At 47.3% G+C, this 17,284-nt stretch overlaps 1 protein-coding gene across 2 annotated transcripts in view; it reads right to left on the bottom strand.

Moving 5' to 3' along the window:
• Positions 1-16,175, bottom strand: part of ADCY8 (adenylate cyclase 8) — a 129,411-nt gene extending 113,236 nt beyond the window's left edge. For both annotated transcript variants that reach the window (XM_054816995.1, XM_054816996.1), the window contains exon 1: positions 15,055-16,175. In XM_054816995.1, the coding sequence (XP_054672970.1) occupies positions 15,055-15,987 (933 nt within the window). In that variant the 5' untranslated portion in view covers positions 15,988-16,175. The remainder of the gene's footprint in view (positions 1-15,054) is intronic.
• Positions 16,176-17,284: the final 1,109 nt, after the last annotated feature.

Below are 17,284 nucleotides of genomic sequence, written 5' to 3'. Positions count from 1 at the left end.
GAATCATAGAATCATAGAATATCCTGAGCTGGAAGGGACCCATAAGGATCATCGAGTCCAACTCCTGGCTCCACACAGGATCAGCCAAATCAGAGCATATGACTGAGAGCGTTGTCCAGATGCTTCTTGAACTCAGTCAAGCTCAGTGCTGTGACCACTTCCCTGGGGAGCCTGTTCCAGTGCCTGACCACCCTCTCAGTGAAGAACCTTTGCCTGATATCCAACCTAAACCTCCTCTGTTGCAGCTTCATTCTGTTCCCTCGTGTTCTCTCACTGGTCACCAGTGGGAGGAAATCAGTGCCTGCCCCTTCGCTCCCCCTCGTGAGGAAGCTGTAGGCCGCGATGAGGTCTCCCCTCAGTCTCCTCTTCTCTAGGCTGAACAAACCAAGGGACTTCAGCCTCTCCTCATACGTCTTCCCCTCTAGACCCTTCACCATCTTTGTTGCCCTCCTTTGGACACTCTCCAATAGTTTTATGTCCTTTTTGTACTGTGGCACCCAAAACTGCACCCAGTACTCGAGGTGAGGCCGCACCAGCACAGTGTAGAGTGGGACAATCACTCCCCTAGACAGGCTAGCAATGCCGTGCTTGATGCACCCCAGGATATGGCTGGCCTTCCTGGCAGCCTGGGCACACTGTTGACACTGTCGATGTGCCTATCTTCAAAATGATTATAACGATAAAAAAACCTCCAGGATGACCTACCTCTACCTACCACCCTACTTTCATTAAGAAGAACACGAACACCCATATTCCACATGTGCATTTTATGCCATGCTTTACTCTGAACAGAAAACCCAGCATGAATTTGTAAAGTATTCATCATTACAAAGAGATCTGGCAGTATCTGGCAGGAGTAGAAATGGCTGCCTAAAAATCTTTCATTAAAGGTTTCTCTGTAGTTGCTCTGAACTGCTGATGCTGATTTTGTAGTCTGGAAATAAAGGCATTTTGCTGAAAGACTGAATTGCCCTTCACAACATGAAAAACGTGATTAAAATATCCTGGCAAGGTCAGAGTTTATTGCCCTTGAAAAGAACATTAGCCACCATGTTCCCTGAATTACAATTGTGTGCTGCTAAGGGCTTTTTCTTTATTGGAGAAGGAAGGGAGCATTTTGTGTTTTTTCAAAAGTAAAAGCCCAATTCCCTGCTTTCTGGCAGGATAGGATGCTCAGCCCTAGGGAATGTGTTATGCTACTCCGGGAACAGAAAGCAGCCTCTGGTCTAATAGACCTATTGTAGGTGTTACACATGGAGCAACTTTGCAAGCAACAAACTATCCCATGAGGCTTCCCAGTGTGTAGGGGGATATAGATGCAAAAGAAGAGCCATGAACTAATCTCTATATTTACTTATGTCACTGTATGGCTATATTTTTCCATTATTTTCAAGTATACATGTGTTGGGTTTGCGTGGCAAGGTTTTGGTAGCGGGGGGGCTACAGGGGTGGCTTCTGTGAGAAGCTGCTAGAAGCTCCCCCTGTGTCTGATAGAGCCAATGCCAGCCGGCTCTAAGACGGACCCGCCACTGGCCAAGGCCGAGCCAATCAGCGCCTCTGTGATAACATATTTAAGAAGAAGAAAAACACTTAGAGAGAGAGCTTTTGCAGCCAGAGAGAGGAGTGAGAAGATGTAAGAAACTCTGCAGACACCAAGGTCAGTGCAGATGGAGGGGGAGGAGGAGCTCCAGGCGCCGGAGCAGAGATCCCCCTGCAGCCCGTGGTGAAGGCCATGGTGAAGCAGGCTGTCCCCCTGCAGCCCATGGAGGAAGGATGAGGGGGTGTAGCGATTCCACCTGCAGCCCGTGGAGGACCCCACACCGGAGCAGGTGGAGGCACCTGAAGGAGGCTGCAGCCCGTGGGAAGCCCACGCTGGAGCAAGTTCCTGGCCGGACCAGTGGACCCGTGAAGAGGGGAGCCCACGCCAGGGCAGGTTTGCTGGCAGGACTTGTGACCCCGTGGGGGATCCCATGCTGGAACAGTTTGCTCCTGAAGGTCTGCACCCCGTGAGAGGGACTCCATGCTGGAGCAGGGGAACGGTGAGAGGAGTCCTCCCCCTGAGGATGAAGAAGCGGCAGAAACACCGTGAGATGAACTGACCGTAACCCCCACTCCCCGTCCCCCTGTGCCGCTGAGGGGGGAAGGTTGAAGCTGGGAGTGAAGTCGAGCCCGGGAAGATGGGAGGGGTGGGGGGAGGTGTTTTAAGAGTTGATTTTATTTTTCTCATTGCTCTACTCTGTTTTGCCTAGTAATAAATTAGATGAATTCCCTCTCTAAGTTTCGTCTGTTTTGCTCATGACAACGATTAGTGAGTGATCTCTCCCTGTCCTTATCTCGACCCATAAGCATTTCGTTATGCCTTTTCTCCCCTGTTTAGTGAATGAGAGGAGTGAGAGAGCGGCTCTGGTGGGCACCTGGCCTCCAGCCAGGGTCAACCCACCACAATACCATATATCTAAGAATAGTTCTAAAGTCAGTTGTAGTCCCAAAGATTTCAGAGACAATAGCCGTATCTTTGAATGTACACAGGTACTTACATACTTTGCTTAGAGCAGGAACAACCAGGAACATTCTTATTCTTTGTAATTACGTGCCCTGTGCACCACAAATGTATATAATGAACAGAATGTACAATAATAATGATCCTCTGAATATATTTATATATATTTTATATATAGAATCATAGAATCATAGAATGGTTTGGGTTGGAAGGGACGTTAAAGATCATCTAGTTCCAACCCCCCCTGCTGCGGGCAGGGAAATATATATATATATTATATCTATTTTTTATATATATAAATAAGACAAATCAGACCAGGTTCACAACATAAGATGAGGAAGATTGAAGGTCAATTAAAATGAGCTGATGATAACCTGAAAAATATTTTTCACTGTGTAAAAATGGCCCCTCCTTATTCATCAGGTTCGTTCTTTCCTATTTCTTTGCCTTCAACAGGACTTTATTGACAATACAGTCCTTTCATCAGTTGTTAGACTGTTGGAAGAGATGATTAGATTCTGTCATTTTCTTTCACCATCAGCAATATTACTGGCTAATGGTTGATCCAATATGTCCTTAGCAAACCACAGATATAAATCTGGTGTCCCCAGGACCTTCTCTGCAGAGCTGCTTTCCCTTGTCAGCTGCCAGTCTCTACTGTGCATGGGGTTATTCCCTCACAAGTGCAGAACTTTGCATTTCCGTTCTGTTGAACTCCATGATGTTCCTGCCAGCCCATTTCTCCAGCCCATCAAGGTCCCTCTGAATGGCAGTGCAATCATCCAGTGTATCAGCCACTCCTCCCAGTTTTGTATTGCCTACACCATATAAGACTGCTTAACTCTGTTGAGTTTGGTGGGAATTAGAGGGACTTAAGGAATCCCACAAGATACTTTTATAGTCACTTAAGTGGTTTCAGGAGTCCCTTAACTTGTGGAGTGTTGAAAATCTCACTTGCTACCTCCTTGTACTTTTAAGTCCCCAGATCACATTGAAAAATGCACTCTAGGCCAGATGACTATCCTGGGAATAATTGCTATGACCACCTATCTTTCCGTGTTTTGCAGACCACAGGGTTCCTTCAAAGTCTGTGAGAATTTGTGTTTGTGTTTATGATTTGGATTTTTAATCCTTTCCTTATTTGTAGGCTTCTCTAGCATTTTCTTTTTTTGTCTGAGATTCCTTGACTTGTCATTATATGGTAAAGGCCACTAAGCTCTGACTAAGCACCTTGAGAGTTCTCTACAAATCTGCAACTACTAAATCCATATTGCTGTTAGCCAGAAGATGACAGTTTGATTTCCAGATTATAGTTTGAGTTTTAATGATAGCAATTAGAAAGCATGTCTCTTAATTAATGCTGTGTGTATTTTCCATTTTTAAATTGCACCTATAAACTCTCTTTAGATATACACAAACTTTAGGAACATAGTAAATATTATTTTGACTTGCAAATGTAATTACTGAACCTGAAAGCAAGTTACAGAAAAAAGAATAAAGCATAAAATTCCACAGCATTGCTTTTGCTGACTATTTGTGTCTATCTAATACAAATACATGTAAATCTATCAAGTGGTTTGAACCTTTAGAAATTTAAATATGGGTTATTACTCAATTTTATTAAATATATTGGTTGCTTTTTGATTTTAAAAAATCAACTGTGTCAAGTTTAATTATGGAAGTCTTGTGTTGCAGAAGAAAATCAGAAGTGATCTCAAATACTCTTCCTTCTTGTACAACATAAAAATAGTTCTTTAATAAATGACACTTGGATAGACAATTTGGAAATGCAATAAGGAAGTTAGCATATTCTAGTGCCATGGAAAGCAATCTGGCCAACAAAAGCTTTGTTAGCTGCTTGAAGAGGAAAGAACAGCTACCTTAAAAATCTTTGTACCAAGTTTCAAGACTTCAGGCCATCAAACAACTTAAATTTATACTCATCTTCATGCATATGAGTGCTTTTCTTGACTTTAAAATTAAGATGCATTCTTTTGCAACCCTTCTTCAAAGTCACATTACCTCTGAGAGTCCTCTCTTAAAGCTTTTAAATGTTATTGTGTTGATTGTTGATGGGATTTGGAGTAAATGAATGCTTAAGTTAGATATTCTACTATTGAGGAATAACAAAGAAGAGTGGCTGTCATCAGATAATGTACGTAAGTATCCCTTCAGAATAAGCAGACACAAGTAAATTTTTACAGGAAAGAAAGTGATAAGTCATTGGAAAAATCATTTCTAAGCATGAAGAGCTATTAAGATTATAAGAAGATCATTGGAGGCTTTATCATCCTGTACCATCACAAAGAAAATGGGAGCACTTCATGTGTTCTTCTACCGTTTCTTCTAGCCTCTCAGGTGATTAATGAAACGGCAGAAAAAAGCAATTACATTAGCACAAATTAAATACATACAATAAATTCTTCTTCTCTTCCCATTATTGTCAACAAGCTGCTATTACTCTAGGGATTGGGGACAACATGGAAACTATCATAGCATCAGTCAGAGTGGCATTTAGCTACATTCTGGAAATGACAAAAAAATATTACAGTAATGTCCTTGGGCAGACTTCATATGACAAGTTCTGCCTAAGTCTCAAAGAACAATTTTCACCAGCTACTCTCAAGGTCCTTCAGATCTTGGAGGAATCTACTATAAATCTCTGTCCATTTTGGGATATACTGCTCCCTTAATGCTTACAGTATAGGCTACTATATGCCCTTAGCACCTTGATCAGGCAAACCAAGTGTACACCTCCCCGTCTGCTTCATTGCAGTTCAGAGGAGAGCAGGCAGTCGGGGAGGCTGCAGCCTTGCAGTGCACTGAACAGCATCGAGGAACACCTTTGGAATGCAATCATCTATGCTGCTAAACTGCCAGAACAGTTGCAGGCACTCTTCTGGCCTTGGTCAACCAACCCTCCCTCGGCAATTCCCACGTGTAGTTCCTGCTTTTCCCACCTCACAGGCTGGATGTAGGCACCTTGCTTGGGAGGAGATAATATAGCTACAGCCTTTGGGGAGAGGGATTGACTGAAGGCTGAAACATGTCCTAACTTTGCTGAACTCTTTGGGCAGCACAGAGCTTAACCTGAGACCTACAATCTTCTTCAGACAATTTCACTCTGTGCCCAGGAAGAAGTGAATTTCTTCCTGCTCAAGAGCTTACAGCATTTGCACAAAGATCAGGCATTGATTTCTGTTTTTCTCTGAGTTCTAGGTAAAGCAGTTTGAATCTATGGATCCCAGTCCTAGGAAAGAGACCTCTTAAGGCAACAAATTAATCAAGGCGGGAATGTTCTCCAGTCCTCCCATTGAAACTGGTCAGCTGCAGGGATGTGAAAGCAGGAACCGTGGGATCACAAAGAGGCCAGCTCTGTAGCCCAGTGCTGAAAGCACAGCCTTGTATAAACTATATGGCATCTACTTTAAAGTCCCCTCAGCACAGATGGTCTAATGTAAAGGGATCCTGGAGTCACTGGAATGAAATGGAACAGAACAAAATATAATAGAACAGAACAGAATAGACTATTTCAGTTGGAAGTGACCTGCAAGGATCATCTAGTCCAACTGCCTGACCACTTCAGGGCTGACCAAAATTTAAAACATGTTATTAAGGGCTTTGTCCAAATGCCTCTTAAACACTGACAGGCTTGGGGCATCAACCTCCTCTCTAGGAAGCCTGTTCCAGTGTTTGACCACCCTCTTGGTAAAGAAACACTTCCTAATGTCCAGTCCAAATCTCCCCTGGCGCAGCTTTGAACCATTCCCACGTGTCCTATCACTGGGTACCAGGGAGAAGAGCTCAGCACCTCCCTCTCCACTTTGCCTCCTCAGGAAGCTGCAGAGAGCAATGAGGTCACCCCTCAGCCTCCTTTTCTCCAATCTACACAAATCCGGGGTCCTTTGCCACTCCTCATAGGACATGTCTTCCAGCCCTTAAGAGAATTATGTGGAATGTGGTCTTTAAAAAAAAGTAAAGTTATATGCAAACATTCCCACTACATTCAATGTATTCACTATTTAACAAAAACTATGTGTGGCTGACAGAAGTCAATAGAGTATTCCTCTTTTGATGCATCATGGAAGGTGATGGGCATGTTTTGCACAAAAATCTCTAAGAAATTGAATGTATTAGTCACATATTACAGCAACTGAGAAAGGCAAATTTTCAAATCAAATGAAGCACAGAAACATAAAGCGATGTGTGTGGGTCAGCACAGGCCAATGATAAATTTAGTGATGAAATGGAAATGATCCTCATTCCCAGTCCCCAGCTGAAATCTGTGGTGAATGTCACTCCTTCCTCTAAAAGAATATGCATATCTGGCACATTAAATTAGATCCATACTGTGCACATATGGGATGATTTCTATGTCAATTATAACCCTATCTAGTATGCTTATGAAGATTATTAATACTAATAAGCATTAGAGGTACTTTCACATATGACAGAGAATCATAGGATAAAACAATGTGTATATCTAGATCTTGTACAGTTATTTGAATAACTGCCATGAGATCTAAGTAATTTCTTTACCTAAGATCCTTACTACAGAGTTATAAAACACCTGGTACACAGTATAATATCATGTAGTTCTTCTGTGATGATTGATTTTCCTGATTATTATTATTTCTTATTTGCATTGTGGTGATACTTCTGGATTGGTGGATGAAGCTCCCACCGTGGTAGACCTACAGCAAGCAGCACAGATAGATAGCTCCACCCCTGAGTAGCTCCCAGGTAGAAGCAGCAGCAGAGTTTGAACAAAGGAGAAAAAATTAAGTGCCTAGAGATCAAATATCTCCAAAGATACAAACTGATTTTCCTAATTAGGATTCTGCTGCTGTCGAATGCTTCCATAGGTTTCAGTAAAGAGGGATTTATGCATTTTATTTTTAAGGGACTGTGCTGTTAAAACAAAGGAAAGTGAAGATTTTTTGGAAAAATCCAAAACTATAAAGTAAAGGTTAATTCAAAATTAAAAAACAAGATCAAGTGGGTAAAAGAATTAAATCATTAAACTCATTCAAATAGTCTTTCATTAATACCAGGGGCAATTGTTGTCTAGATTAAAACTAAGACGATCATATAAAATTATAACATCAACATCAGGCTGTTTGAGAGAAGCACAATTGGGGTTGTGGAAGAAAAAAAAAAAGAAGTTGGCTTGGGTGCTTTATTTTTTGTACCGCTATGCTTCAGCTGTTTCTCAGACTGCAGCAATGGTTAATTAATGAACTGAGCAGCCTTCCTCTCTCCTCTAGGGCTAACTGTGGGAAACCTTGCAGCAGCAGAAGCTGGCAAATGAAATAGCAGTGCTTCTTAAAATAGTTGCTAATAAACAAAACTTGCATGATGAAATATTTCTCTGTCAGCCAATGGCTGCCTGGCTTTGCAGCTTGCCTTGTGTACATTTCCTGATATTTTTTGTTCTAGATTAGGCAGCACCGCAGTGGTATCTCTGTCTGCAGACCTGGGTGTTTGGAGAGATAAGAGTGACAGAGCTCACTCCAAGAGATCCCTGAAGGAGCTGGATGTCCACGTTTGTGCTCTCTTTCAGAAGAAATGTGGATTCAGAGCAATGCTTTCCGTAAAGAGGGTCCTGAGAAATCATCTTCTTGGTTCACCTGAAGATCCTAATGTCTATGGGATTCTTTATGTTATACTCTGTGGACTTCCCATCAGGTCCCTAAATCAAGCTGTTGTGAGTCCGTCAGGCCCTAATGAGATCTCTTAGTAAGATCCTTAGTTCCAAGAAATGCTAAGTACTCGGTACGTTTTGTGCTTGATCCCTTTTGACCAGCCAGATCTCTTTTATCCCTGGTTTGAATGAGTGAGGCTGGTACCAAAACACTCAAGATTCACTGCACCACTAACTCAGAGGTTTGCGTCCATCTCCCTCCTTGGGACAGATTGCAGCTCTACGGGCCCTTCTGCACTGGGGATGGGTACAAGCTGCACTGCACCAAGAACAGAGCAGGTGAAACAGAGTTTGTCCCTGAAGGAAGGGCTAGATGAAGAAAAAAAGGCTCAGAAGCCACAAATCAAGGTCCTTGTGCACCTCACTTGTAGCCACGTGATTACTAAAGTTTAAGCCAGAAGCTTGTGTTGACTGCCGACATGTTCTTATAGGTCCTTACACAACATGCAAAAATAATCTAATGTCTCAGACTGAATACAAAATATCCAGCATGATGGATGGGAGCAGAGCTAGCTAGGAGGAAACTATGAAAGACAGGGAGTATGACTTAAACCTTGTTTTTCCTCAGGATTTAGAGATTTGCTGTGAAGTTTTTTCCCTGTATTTGGGATTCCAAGTCCCAAACCCCCATCCCCTCCACCCCCAAGGGCACTGTCTATATCTTTTTGTTCAAATATTGAATAGGGCCTACTATTGTCTTTTAAAATAGCTATATATCTTCTATATAGCAGCTCAATGACTGGAGGCTCACCCCTCATTCAGTATCTCCTGCCCCCCTAGGAAATGCCCTCCTTGTAGGCTGTATTTGCTTTTGAGGAGCTGGAGGGGCAGCAGGTAAGGAGGGAGAAAAATTCTCTGGGGAAGCTGCATCACTCTGAAAAAGAGATGCAAGGTTCATCGGGTCATAGAGAGGGGACCAGACTGTACAGTCTGCTGGTTGGAACATGTGCTCCAGGGAATGGTTTAACAGCATTATATAAAACACTAAAATGTTCAGCAAGGACACCACCAGAGATGAATTCCTTAATCAGTTGGTTACAGAGTCAGGATTGTTCTTTCTTTCTTTTTTTGGCCCTCTGGATCTTAACCTTTTGTCTTCCCAGAAGACCAACTGTGCTAAGAATGGGGGAAGGTTTGCTTTGGAAACTCTCTGGTGAGGTAAGAGAGGTGGATTTCAGTCCCCTCTGGGGAAAAAGGGATTTAAACCTTTGTCTGCCACATTCCAGGAACATCTTCATCACGACATTTGTTACACAAAGGAAGAGCACAATCCCCTTCTCATCTGGCTTGGAGATCAGGCAGGCACTTTGTGTGCAGTACAACCACAACATGTCCCCAGTAGCACGGTGTTTGGATTCCGCCTAGGCTGAACGGTAACTGTAACATTCAGTCATTGAGGCACTTCATGGGATGCTCAGAAACAGAAGTGCAGCTGAGTGCAAGAAGACTGCACTTGAAGAAATGTGATGTTAACAAGGTGCCTGCAGGGATGGGGTGCTAGGCAGCAGCTGAATAAACATTTTCAGGTTTGGAGTTTCCATTAGCCTAAGCATCACTTTAAAAGCTTAATTCCCTTCTGTTTACTAAAATTCACCTTTTATATGAAACACTAGTATTTCTTGTACTTGTACTGGAAATAAAGAAAATGGAGGAAGGAGTCCTTCCACTTCTCACCTTCTCTGCCCTCTGGAAGAAGAAGAATCCATTAACCGGTTCTAGTTTTGCCCTCTTATATTTCCTGTTCAGACCACATCATTGACAGGGTTCAGAAGTGCAGTAAGAGGATGGATTGGAGATGTTTATCCCCTCAGTCTTCTGTACAGGCTAATAAGGATCATTCCAGCACGATCTGCTGTTAACTGTCAGCTGTAAGTGCGCTGCTCTGGTGTGTGATTATTTTGTATTAGATGCTGTTATTTTAGAGCGTATGCCTCTTTCTAGGCCATGAGAAACAACAGGCAAGCAATAAACAAAACCTTAAAAACAACCCAAAAATTGTCTGTCCTGACAGCAGAAAAAAATGTCACATTGAACCTAGCAAAGTAACTTTCACTGAGAACAAGTGCACTAAATGTTGTAGGCTGAAACTCACTGATAAAAGCAGGTTTCATTCATGTTTCTGCCTGAGTTCCTCCATTTTGGAGGAACTCTCTGAAGGCAATTAATCATCAAATTGTAAATATAACTGATGCATTTGCCCTACTTAGCAAAACAATGATGCAGCTGCTTCAGAGAAAAGTGTATCCAATTCTAATCTAATTATGCTGTGACCCACTGATACTGGTCAGGTGATAGTACAGGATATAAAAGGAAACCAGGTCATAAGCCAGTGTAAAATCACACCATCAGGTTATAAGTCACCCATAACGGACTATGGCAGAAAACCGAAGAGTAAGTAATGCTATCAAAGCAACCATAAGGATAAAGGTGGAGTGTTTTGATTCTGATCCTCAAATGATAGCCAACTTTGAAACATCCTTCTATCTAACAGATTTAACAGATACTGCACAAGCATTTGGCAGAAACTTTGAAGAGATGAGGGTGTTTTGTACATATATACTGATATCTATGATCAGATTTTGGAAAATATGTAAGTGATATATGCATATAAAAGCTGTCAGTTACCATTGTGTAATTATACAGATTTAACTCTATAAGACTCCTTGTGACTGCATGAATTCTGCTTTTTGCTCTATTAGTAATAAACAAGGCTGAGAGAGGGGTTGGGGAAAAAAAACCAAGTGAGCAAACATTGCTATATTAATTCGCAGAAGTGCCTAGACTTGGAAAGACAGATGTTAACAGAGGGGAAAAAAAAAAGAGTTTCCTGGTCTTGGTATTACCCACTTCAAGGTTATTTCTAAATGTATTTTTAAAATTTTATTTAATATGTGTAATTTAGGACTTGATCCATCAAGGTATCCCTTATGGAGGTGACTTACAAGAGTAGACTTACTGACTGCGGCATTTACTCACATGAGTGAAGAGTGCACAGGCAGAGGATTAAATCCAGAATATGTTTGTATCTTACATAATTTCAAGCCTGTCAAAATTCATATTTATATTATCATCTGCCTACGTTACATAACACTAAGAAGCTCTGAGTTGTTTTTTCTTCCCCATATGCCTGAAACACATATATGGTCTTAGAAATATTGGATTGTATACCACATTATCACCAAGGAAAAAGTAAGAATGAATGCAATACAAATGAAGCTTTCATTTCGGGGAATGTCAGAGGCCAACACCTCCCCCAGCACAGCACCTGACAAGTCACACAAATCAATGCACTTTACTTGTTTACCGGTAAGAACTTGCATTTCTCATTTGCTTCCTGACAGTCAAGTCAGTACCAGTGTTGCCTTTACCTAAATCACAGCATCAGGCCCTTTTTTCATGGCTCTCCCTTGGTTGAGCAGCAGTACATTGCTCAGCATTTCAGGCTGGGGTCAGTTGGGTTTAAGGGAGGGTCATATCTCCCCAGAAGCACTGAGCACTTGGCAGGATTGAAACTAGTCACCCTATGTTTATTTTGTTGTGCTTGAGTTTTTTTTTTTTCTAAAAATCTCTTTTCAAGGCAGTCTTTCTCCTTCATCTTTACCTAGGATGCTGGTTCAAATTAATTTTGGAGATGTAAGGGAGGAAAAATCAGATGACCTCTTAAGTGTTACTGCAAGAAAAACTGGTGAACTATGGGCATTATTTGTATTCATCATAATGCGCACTTTGTTAACTTCAACAAAAAGCTGAATCAGGCAGTAGTACTGCATACTTGTGTTCAGCGTTACTAATGATTTAAACTCCTTGTGAACATATTTATCAATGAAAACTAAGATTAATTAAGAGATTAAGGGAAAACAGACCACAGCACTTGATTTTTCTCTTGTATAAACTGTTGCAGCGTTATGAGTTTAGATAGACTTATAACTGATTTATACCTGTGTGACTGAGAAGAGGATCAGAATCATTGTCCCCATGGATACTTCTGGGTACAGTAATAAACTGACTCCAAGGTAGACGATTCTTTCTGTTCAGAATTGAATTCAGTATTTTCTCTGCATGAAATCCTGGTCTCATAAAAATCAGTGGAAAACCCATTATCTGTACCACAATCAGAGTTTTACCCTCTGGTTTTTTTCTTTCATTGTATACTTTAATTCCTGGGTTTGGTCCAGTTTAAGCAGTTCTCTGCATTCTGAGGCATAGCAAGCCGGTCACAGGTATTGCTATATAATGAAATAATAGTTCATTTAGTCTTGTAAGGCTTCCCTGAAGGGAAGATGCAGTATTTCACCTGGGAAAATAAGCCCTGTGATAAAAGGGAGTGCTTTGCCTGCAAGATGAAGAAATCTGCGCTGTCTGAAAGATTTCCTATATAACCTTGATGACACAGTCATTTAAATTCTTTGTGTTCACCTGTAAAGTAATAGGTGTATATACCCTTCATCAGCCGTAAAAGCCCTCATTCTCTAACACTTGAAAGCACGCTGCAATTCTCTGGAAAAAAAAAATGAAAAAATGGTGCAACACTACAAAGTAACTAAGTAGGGCTGCGCCTCTCTCTGGGCGCCGGGTCCGCCTCCCCCAGAGCCCCCAGGCCGAGCGGTGCCCCGCGCGGTGAGGACACGGCGCCTAAGCTGGGAAGCGCGGAGGGTGAGCGGGGGGCGCAGCCGGCGGGGGCCGCGGCCGGGGTCGGGAAGCGGCGGGCAGGCTCCCGCCGGGGCCGCTGGAGGGAGCCCCCGGGCCGCGCAGCAGCCGCGCAGCGCCGCGCAGCGCCGCGGCGGTTTCAGCACCGCGCCGGCGGACAGCGCCCGGGCGGCCCTCCCCCGCTCCGCGCCCCGCGCATCTGGCCGCGGCGGGGGCGGGGAGGCAGCGCTGCCCGCGGTGGGTTCGCTGCGGCTGTGCGGGGGGGAGCGGGTCCCCGTCCCCCTCCGAGCTCCCCCTTGCATCGGGGTGGGGAGCAAACCCCGGGGCGGGGAGGGATCCGGCCTCTGCTATAAGGGGTTGGAGGCAAACGGCCGAAGCGGCGTGTAATTGAGCGACGTTAAGTGGGCTCTGGGAAGGCGGGAGCCAGTGTAAATCAACGCATCGACGTGTGGCAAGCTGTGCGGATCCTGTTAAGGAGATTTATATATGTAGTTCATGAAGGCAATCATCTGGCTGGTAATCTCTCATTGTGCACCACTCAAAGGCAGTTCATTCACACAACTGGCAAAGTATCGGGCTGCAAAATGAAGATATTAGTATCTCTCCCAAGAAACATCTTTGTTAGAAATGTCTGTGGGAAATGCATGAGTGTGTGTGGACGAGCTAAATAGCCGTGATACCTGTGCGCAATGAGATAGCAGTGCATTACTCATAGCTCCAGGATAGGACATGGAAGTAAATTAAGAAATCAGCATAACTCACACAGCTTTTGACCCAGCACTAACAGCCAGCAGTGCATGGGAGTGGGACACGGTGCGCAGCTGCAGTTCATTCATCAGCATGTTACCGAGAGCTGGGGATCAACTCTGAGCAATCTAATTGTCTCACATCCACAGGGCTCAGCCAAGCACAACACACTGGTCAGGTTTTCCCAAAACAGGGTGAGCCTGGCCACTGGGAAGTGCGGTCAGGGCAGCTCACAGCTAACAAGTGTGTGGAGGAAGGGGGTGGACAGGGGTAGGCAGGGTTTTCAGGAGGGCCAGGGTCTGAGCGAGGTAGATGTGTGCCAAGGACCATTATCATCAAAACTTCCAGGTGCAAGATCAGCCACTTCCTGGCATTCATGTAAACAACATGCTACCAACACCACATTCCTCTGCACCCTCCCTCCTTTGGGGATTATCTGCCAGTACCTCCACCCCCTTCTCCCCGACTCCCCGGAGCTAGCCAAATGGAGATGATAATCTGCTGTGAAATATTGGTAGCACAGAGCTGTGACAGTCTGGAAAAGGGAGGGAGGGAGCAGCAAGAATCTCCAGGATTAAGTTGCCCTAGAAAGGCAGTGGGTTTTTTGCCTTACAGGGATGTTGGGAGTTCAGCGCTTTCTCAGTTTTGTGTAGAAGAAGCCAGATGAGTGTGAAGTCAGGTTAGTCCTGTTTTTAACTCCTCAGACCTGTATCTTGCCTGGTGCCTCTCAGAGGTTTGCACTGCACCACCACTCCCCCATGTAACCAGTACTCTGTCCTGGACATCACTTGTAAGGATGCAGCACAACAATGTTTGCCCCTTGACCATCAGTAGAAGAGGCTTCTTGGTGCCCTCCAAAGACAGCCTAGGATCCCGAACAAAACCTCCAAGGGGAACTTTCCCCTGATTTCACCGGGGCATTGGTTTGCTCTCCTGGCAAAAGAGCAGCATGCCTTGCTCCTGTTTTCCCATAGCCAAGATCAAGCTACGCTGCACATATGAGAGGATCAGTCATCCCAGCAGACACAGAGTTAAAAGGCATGAGGAAGTAAAATGAGAGATGAGCAGTGGGAGAGTTTGGCCAAGACAGAGTCATCTCATGCCATGGACCACTGCTGGAAGTATGGAAGGGGAATGATAAACGACCCATCCTCCCCATTTGCCCCAGGAGCTCCTCTCCCCAAAGCTATTTCAAGGTACAGTGAATGTACAAAAGGGGATAGAGTGGTTAGCAAGTGTCCCCATCCCCAGCTTGAGGTGAAACCTTGGGATAGGCAGTGGGGGAGCAAGGAGGGGGAGAGGAGAAGGTTGCATTTTGCCTGTAGTCTCCCCACCAGGTAATGAACCTCTGAGCACCTGACTAAAAGGGAGAGGATCTCTCAGGACACCCCACATCTCTTCTCACCCAGAATGACGGTGAAAGAGGAAGGTTCCCACCCTTTCCTCACCACGGTACCTGGTTGAGGGAAGTCACGGCCAACCTGGGGATAACCAGCTGCATGACGAGCTGCAGGACAGAGGTGACCAGCCCAGCCAGGATGGCCCAGGTGAGTGGCAGCGGGAGCATGCTGTAGGTTGCAAAAAGCGTGAAGAGCACATAGCCAATGCCGTCCCCAAGGAGGCCACAGCCCAGGCCGGCCGCCAGGATCTGCGTGGCCATGGCCACCCAAGTGACCACACCGCTGTACTGCAGGTAGGTGTACGAGGTCGTGTCCTTCCTGACCACCACTAAGGCACAGATCACCACCTCGATGCCAGTGAAGAAGCCCAAAAGGATGCCCTTAATGGGGTCCATGGGAGCAGAGGCCAGGGTCAGGTGGAGGAACAGCAGGGTCAGCTTGGTCAGCACATCCAGGATGTTCATGACCACCTCGGATTTACGCCGCTGGCCCAAGAAGTAGCGCTGGTAAAGGCGCTCCAAGTCCCGGGACTTGAAGGAGTTGCGGAGAGTGGGGAAGATCACCCCGCGATAGGTATAGCCCCAGTTGAGGAAGAAGTCCGAGTTGCTGGGGGCACAGTCCAGGGGCAGGAAGCCCAGGTCCCCGCTGCTGCTCGTGCGCTCTGGGAAGACTTTGGTGCCTCCGTTGTTGTGGCGCTCGCCGCCCAAACTCCGGCCAGCCGACTGTCGCCGGAGGTGGTGGTGGTGGTGGTGCGGCGGGTGGGGGTGATGGTTGGGGCAGCAGGTCTCCTCGGAGCTGAAGCCCTTGCCCCCACCGCTGCTGCTGCCGCCGCTGCTGCTGCTGTGCTCCTGGATGAAGCGCTGCTCGGTGATGTGGCGCACGGCCGTCTGCCACAGCAGGCGCTGGGGTCTGCCGCTGCCGGGGGGGGTCCTGTTGATGGTGTAAAGTTCATCGCTGTCGCTCAGGCACCGCACCTCCGAGAGCTCCATGGCGGTGACTGGCGGGGGGCAGAACACCGGCGGGGGGGCGCGGGAGCGGGGGGGAACGACACCGTCTTTGGGGAGGGGAGCGGGGGGGGGGGAGGGAGGGATGGAGCCGCGGGAGAGGAGGGAGGGGATGGAGAAGGGCGGGTGGCGGCGGCGGGGTGGCGGTGGGGGGATCACATTTATAGGCAGGTCCCTGGGTCCGGCGGTTTGGCTGGCGGCGGGGCTGGTTTGCCGCTGGGGTCCGCGGGGCGACTGCGCTGGCTCAACGCGGGCGGCCCTCGCCCCGCGCCCGCTCCCGCGGCGCCCCGCGGAGCCGCATCCCGCGGAGCCCGGCTGCAACGCAGCTCCGGCGGCCCGGCGGGCTGGGTGCGCGCCCTCCTCGGGGCGGTGAGCAGGGAGGGAGCCGAGCCGCGGGTCCGGAGAGGAGGAGGGAGGAGCGGAGCATCTACGGTCGCAGCCCCGCTGCCCGGCGGGCGATCCTTGGCCCCATCCGGAGGCTTGAGGCGCGGAGGGGTGGGGGAGCCGCCTTGCAGAGAGCCGTTCACAGCGGGCAGCTCCTCTCTCCGGGGATCCCGGGGCTCCGCTCCGAGGTCTGGTCCTCAGGAGCTGCTGTAATCCCCGCGGCTGCTGTCAGCGGGAGCCCTGCGAGCTGGGGCGGGAGGGGAGAGGCGGCCGGGTCGCGGGCATCCTCGGTCACGGCACCGGAGCCGCCGGCCGGGGGCTGCCCGCCCGCATTCCCCCGGCGGCGGGGCATGCCCCACAGGGCGCGCCGCCCTGGCTCACGGGGCGCCTCTGCCCGGGGGGGGCTCGGGGCTGCCATCCATCGCAGACGCTCGGCTTGCTTGGTAACGAGAAAAAAGGAGGGAAAGAAAGAAAGGAGGGGAAAAAAAAAATCCCACCGAAAAAAAAGCGAAAGAGCAGGGAACGAAAATCCCGCCCTAAACTCAGAGCTCTGGGAGGACCGCTGGGAGAATCCCAACTTCTCCGCGGGTCAGGGCAGGGAGGGCTCCGGCTCTGTGGCTTCCCCCGGCAGCAGGGAGGAGGAGAAGGAGGAAGGGGCAAGGGGCAGGCGCGCAAGGAGCGCGGCGGCTGCAGGGCTGCGGGGAGCCGGCGGCGGGTGCTGCCCCGGGAGCCGCGGGGACCGGCACGGCGGAGCCGCCAGCCGCCGCCGCCGCCGCCGCCGGAGTGGTGCTGCGGGCGGGCGGCCCGGGAGGAGGCAGAGCCCGGCGCGGTCAGCTGATGCCCGCGACGTCGGCGGGGCTGCCCGCACCCCCCTGCCCGGTTAAAGCAGCCGCAGCAG

Source organism: Grus americana, chromosome 2 (assembly GCF_028858705.1).
Source record: "Grus americana isolate bGruAme1 chromosome 2, bGruAme1.mat, whole genome shotgun sequence".
In the NCBI taxonomy this organism is placed as follows: domain Eukaryota; kingdom Metazoa; phylum Chordata; class Aves; order Gruiformes; family Gruidae; genus Grus; species Grus americana.
The sequence above is the reverse complement of the archived record's forward strand: the minus strand, read 5'-3'. Positions and strand labels throughout refer to the sequence as shown.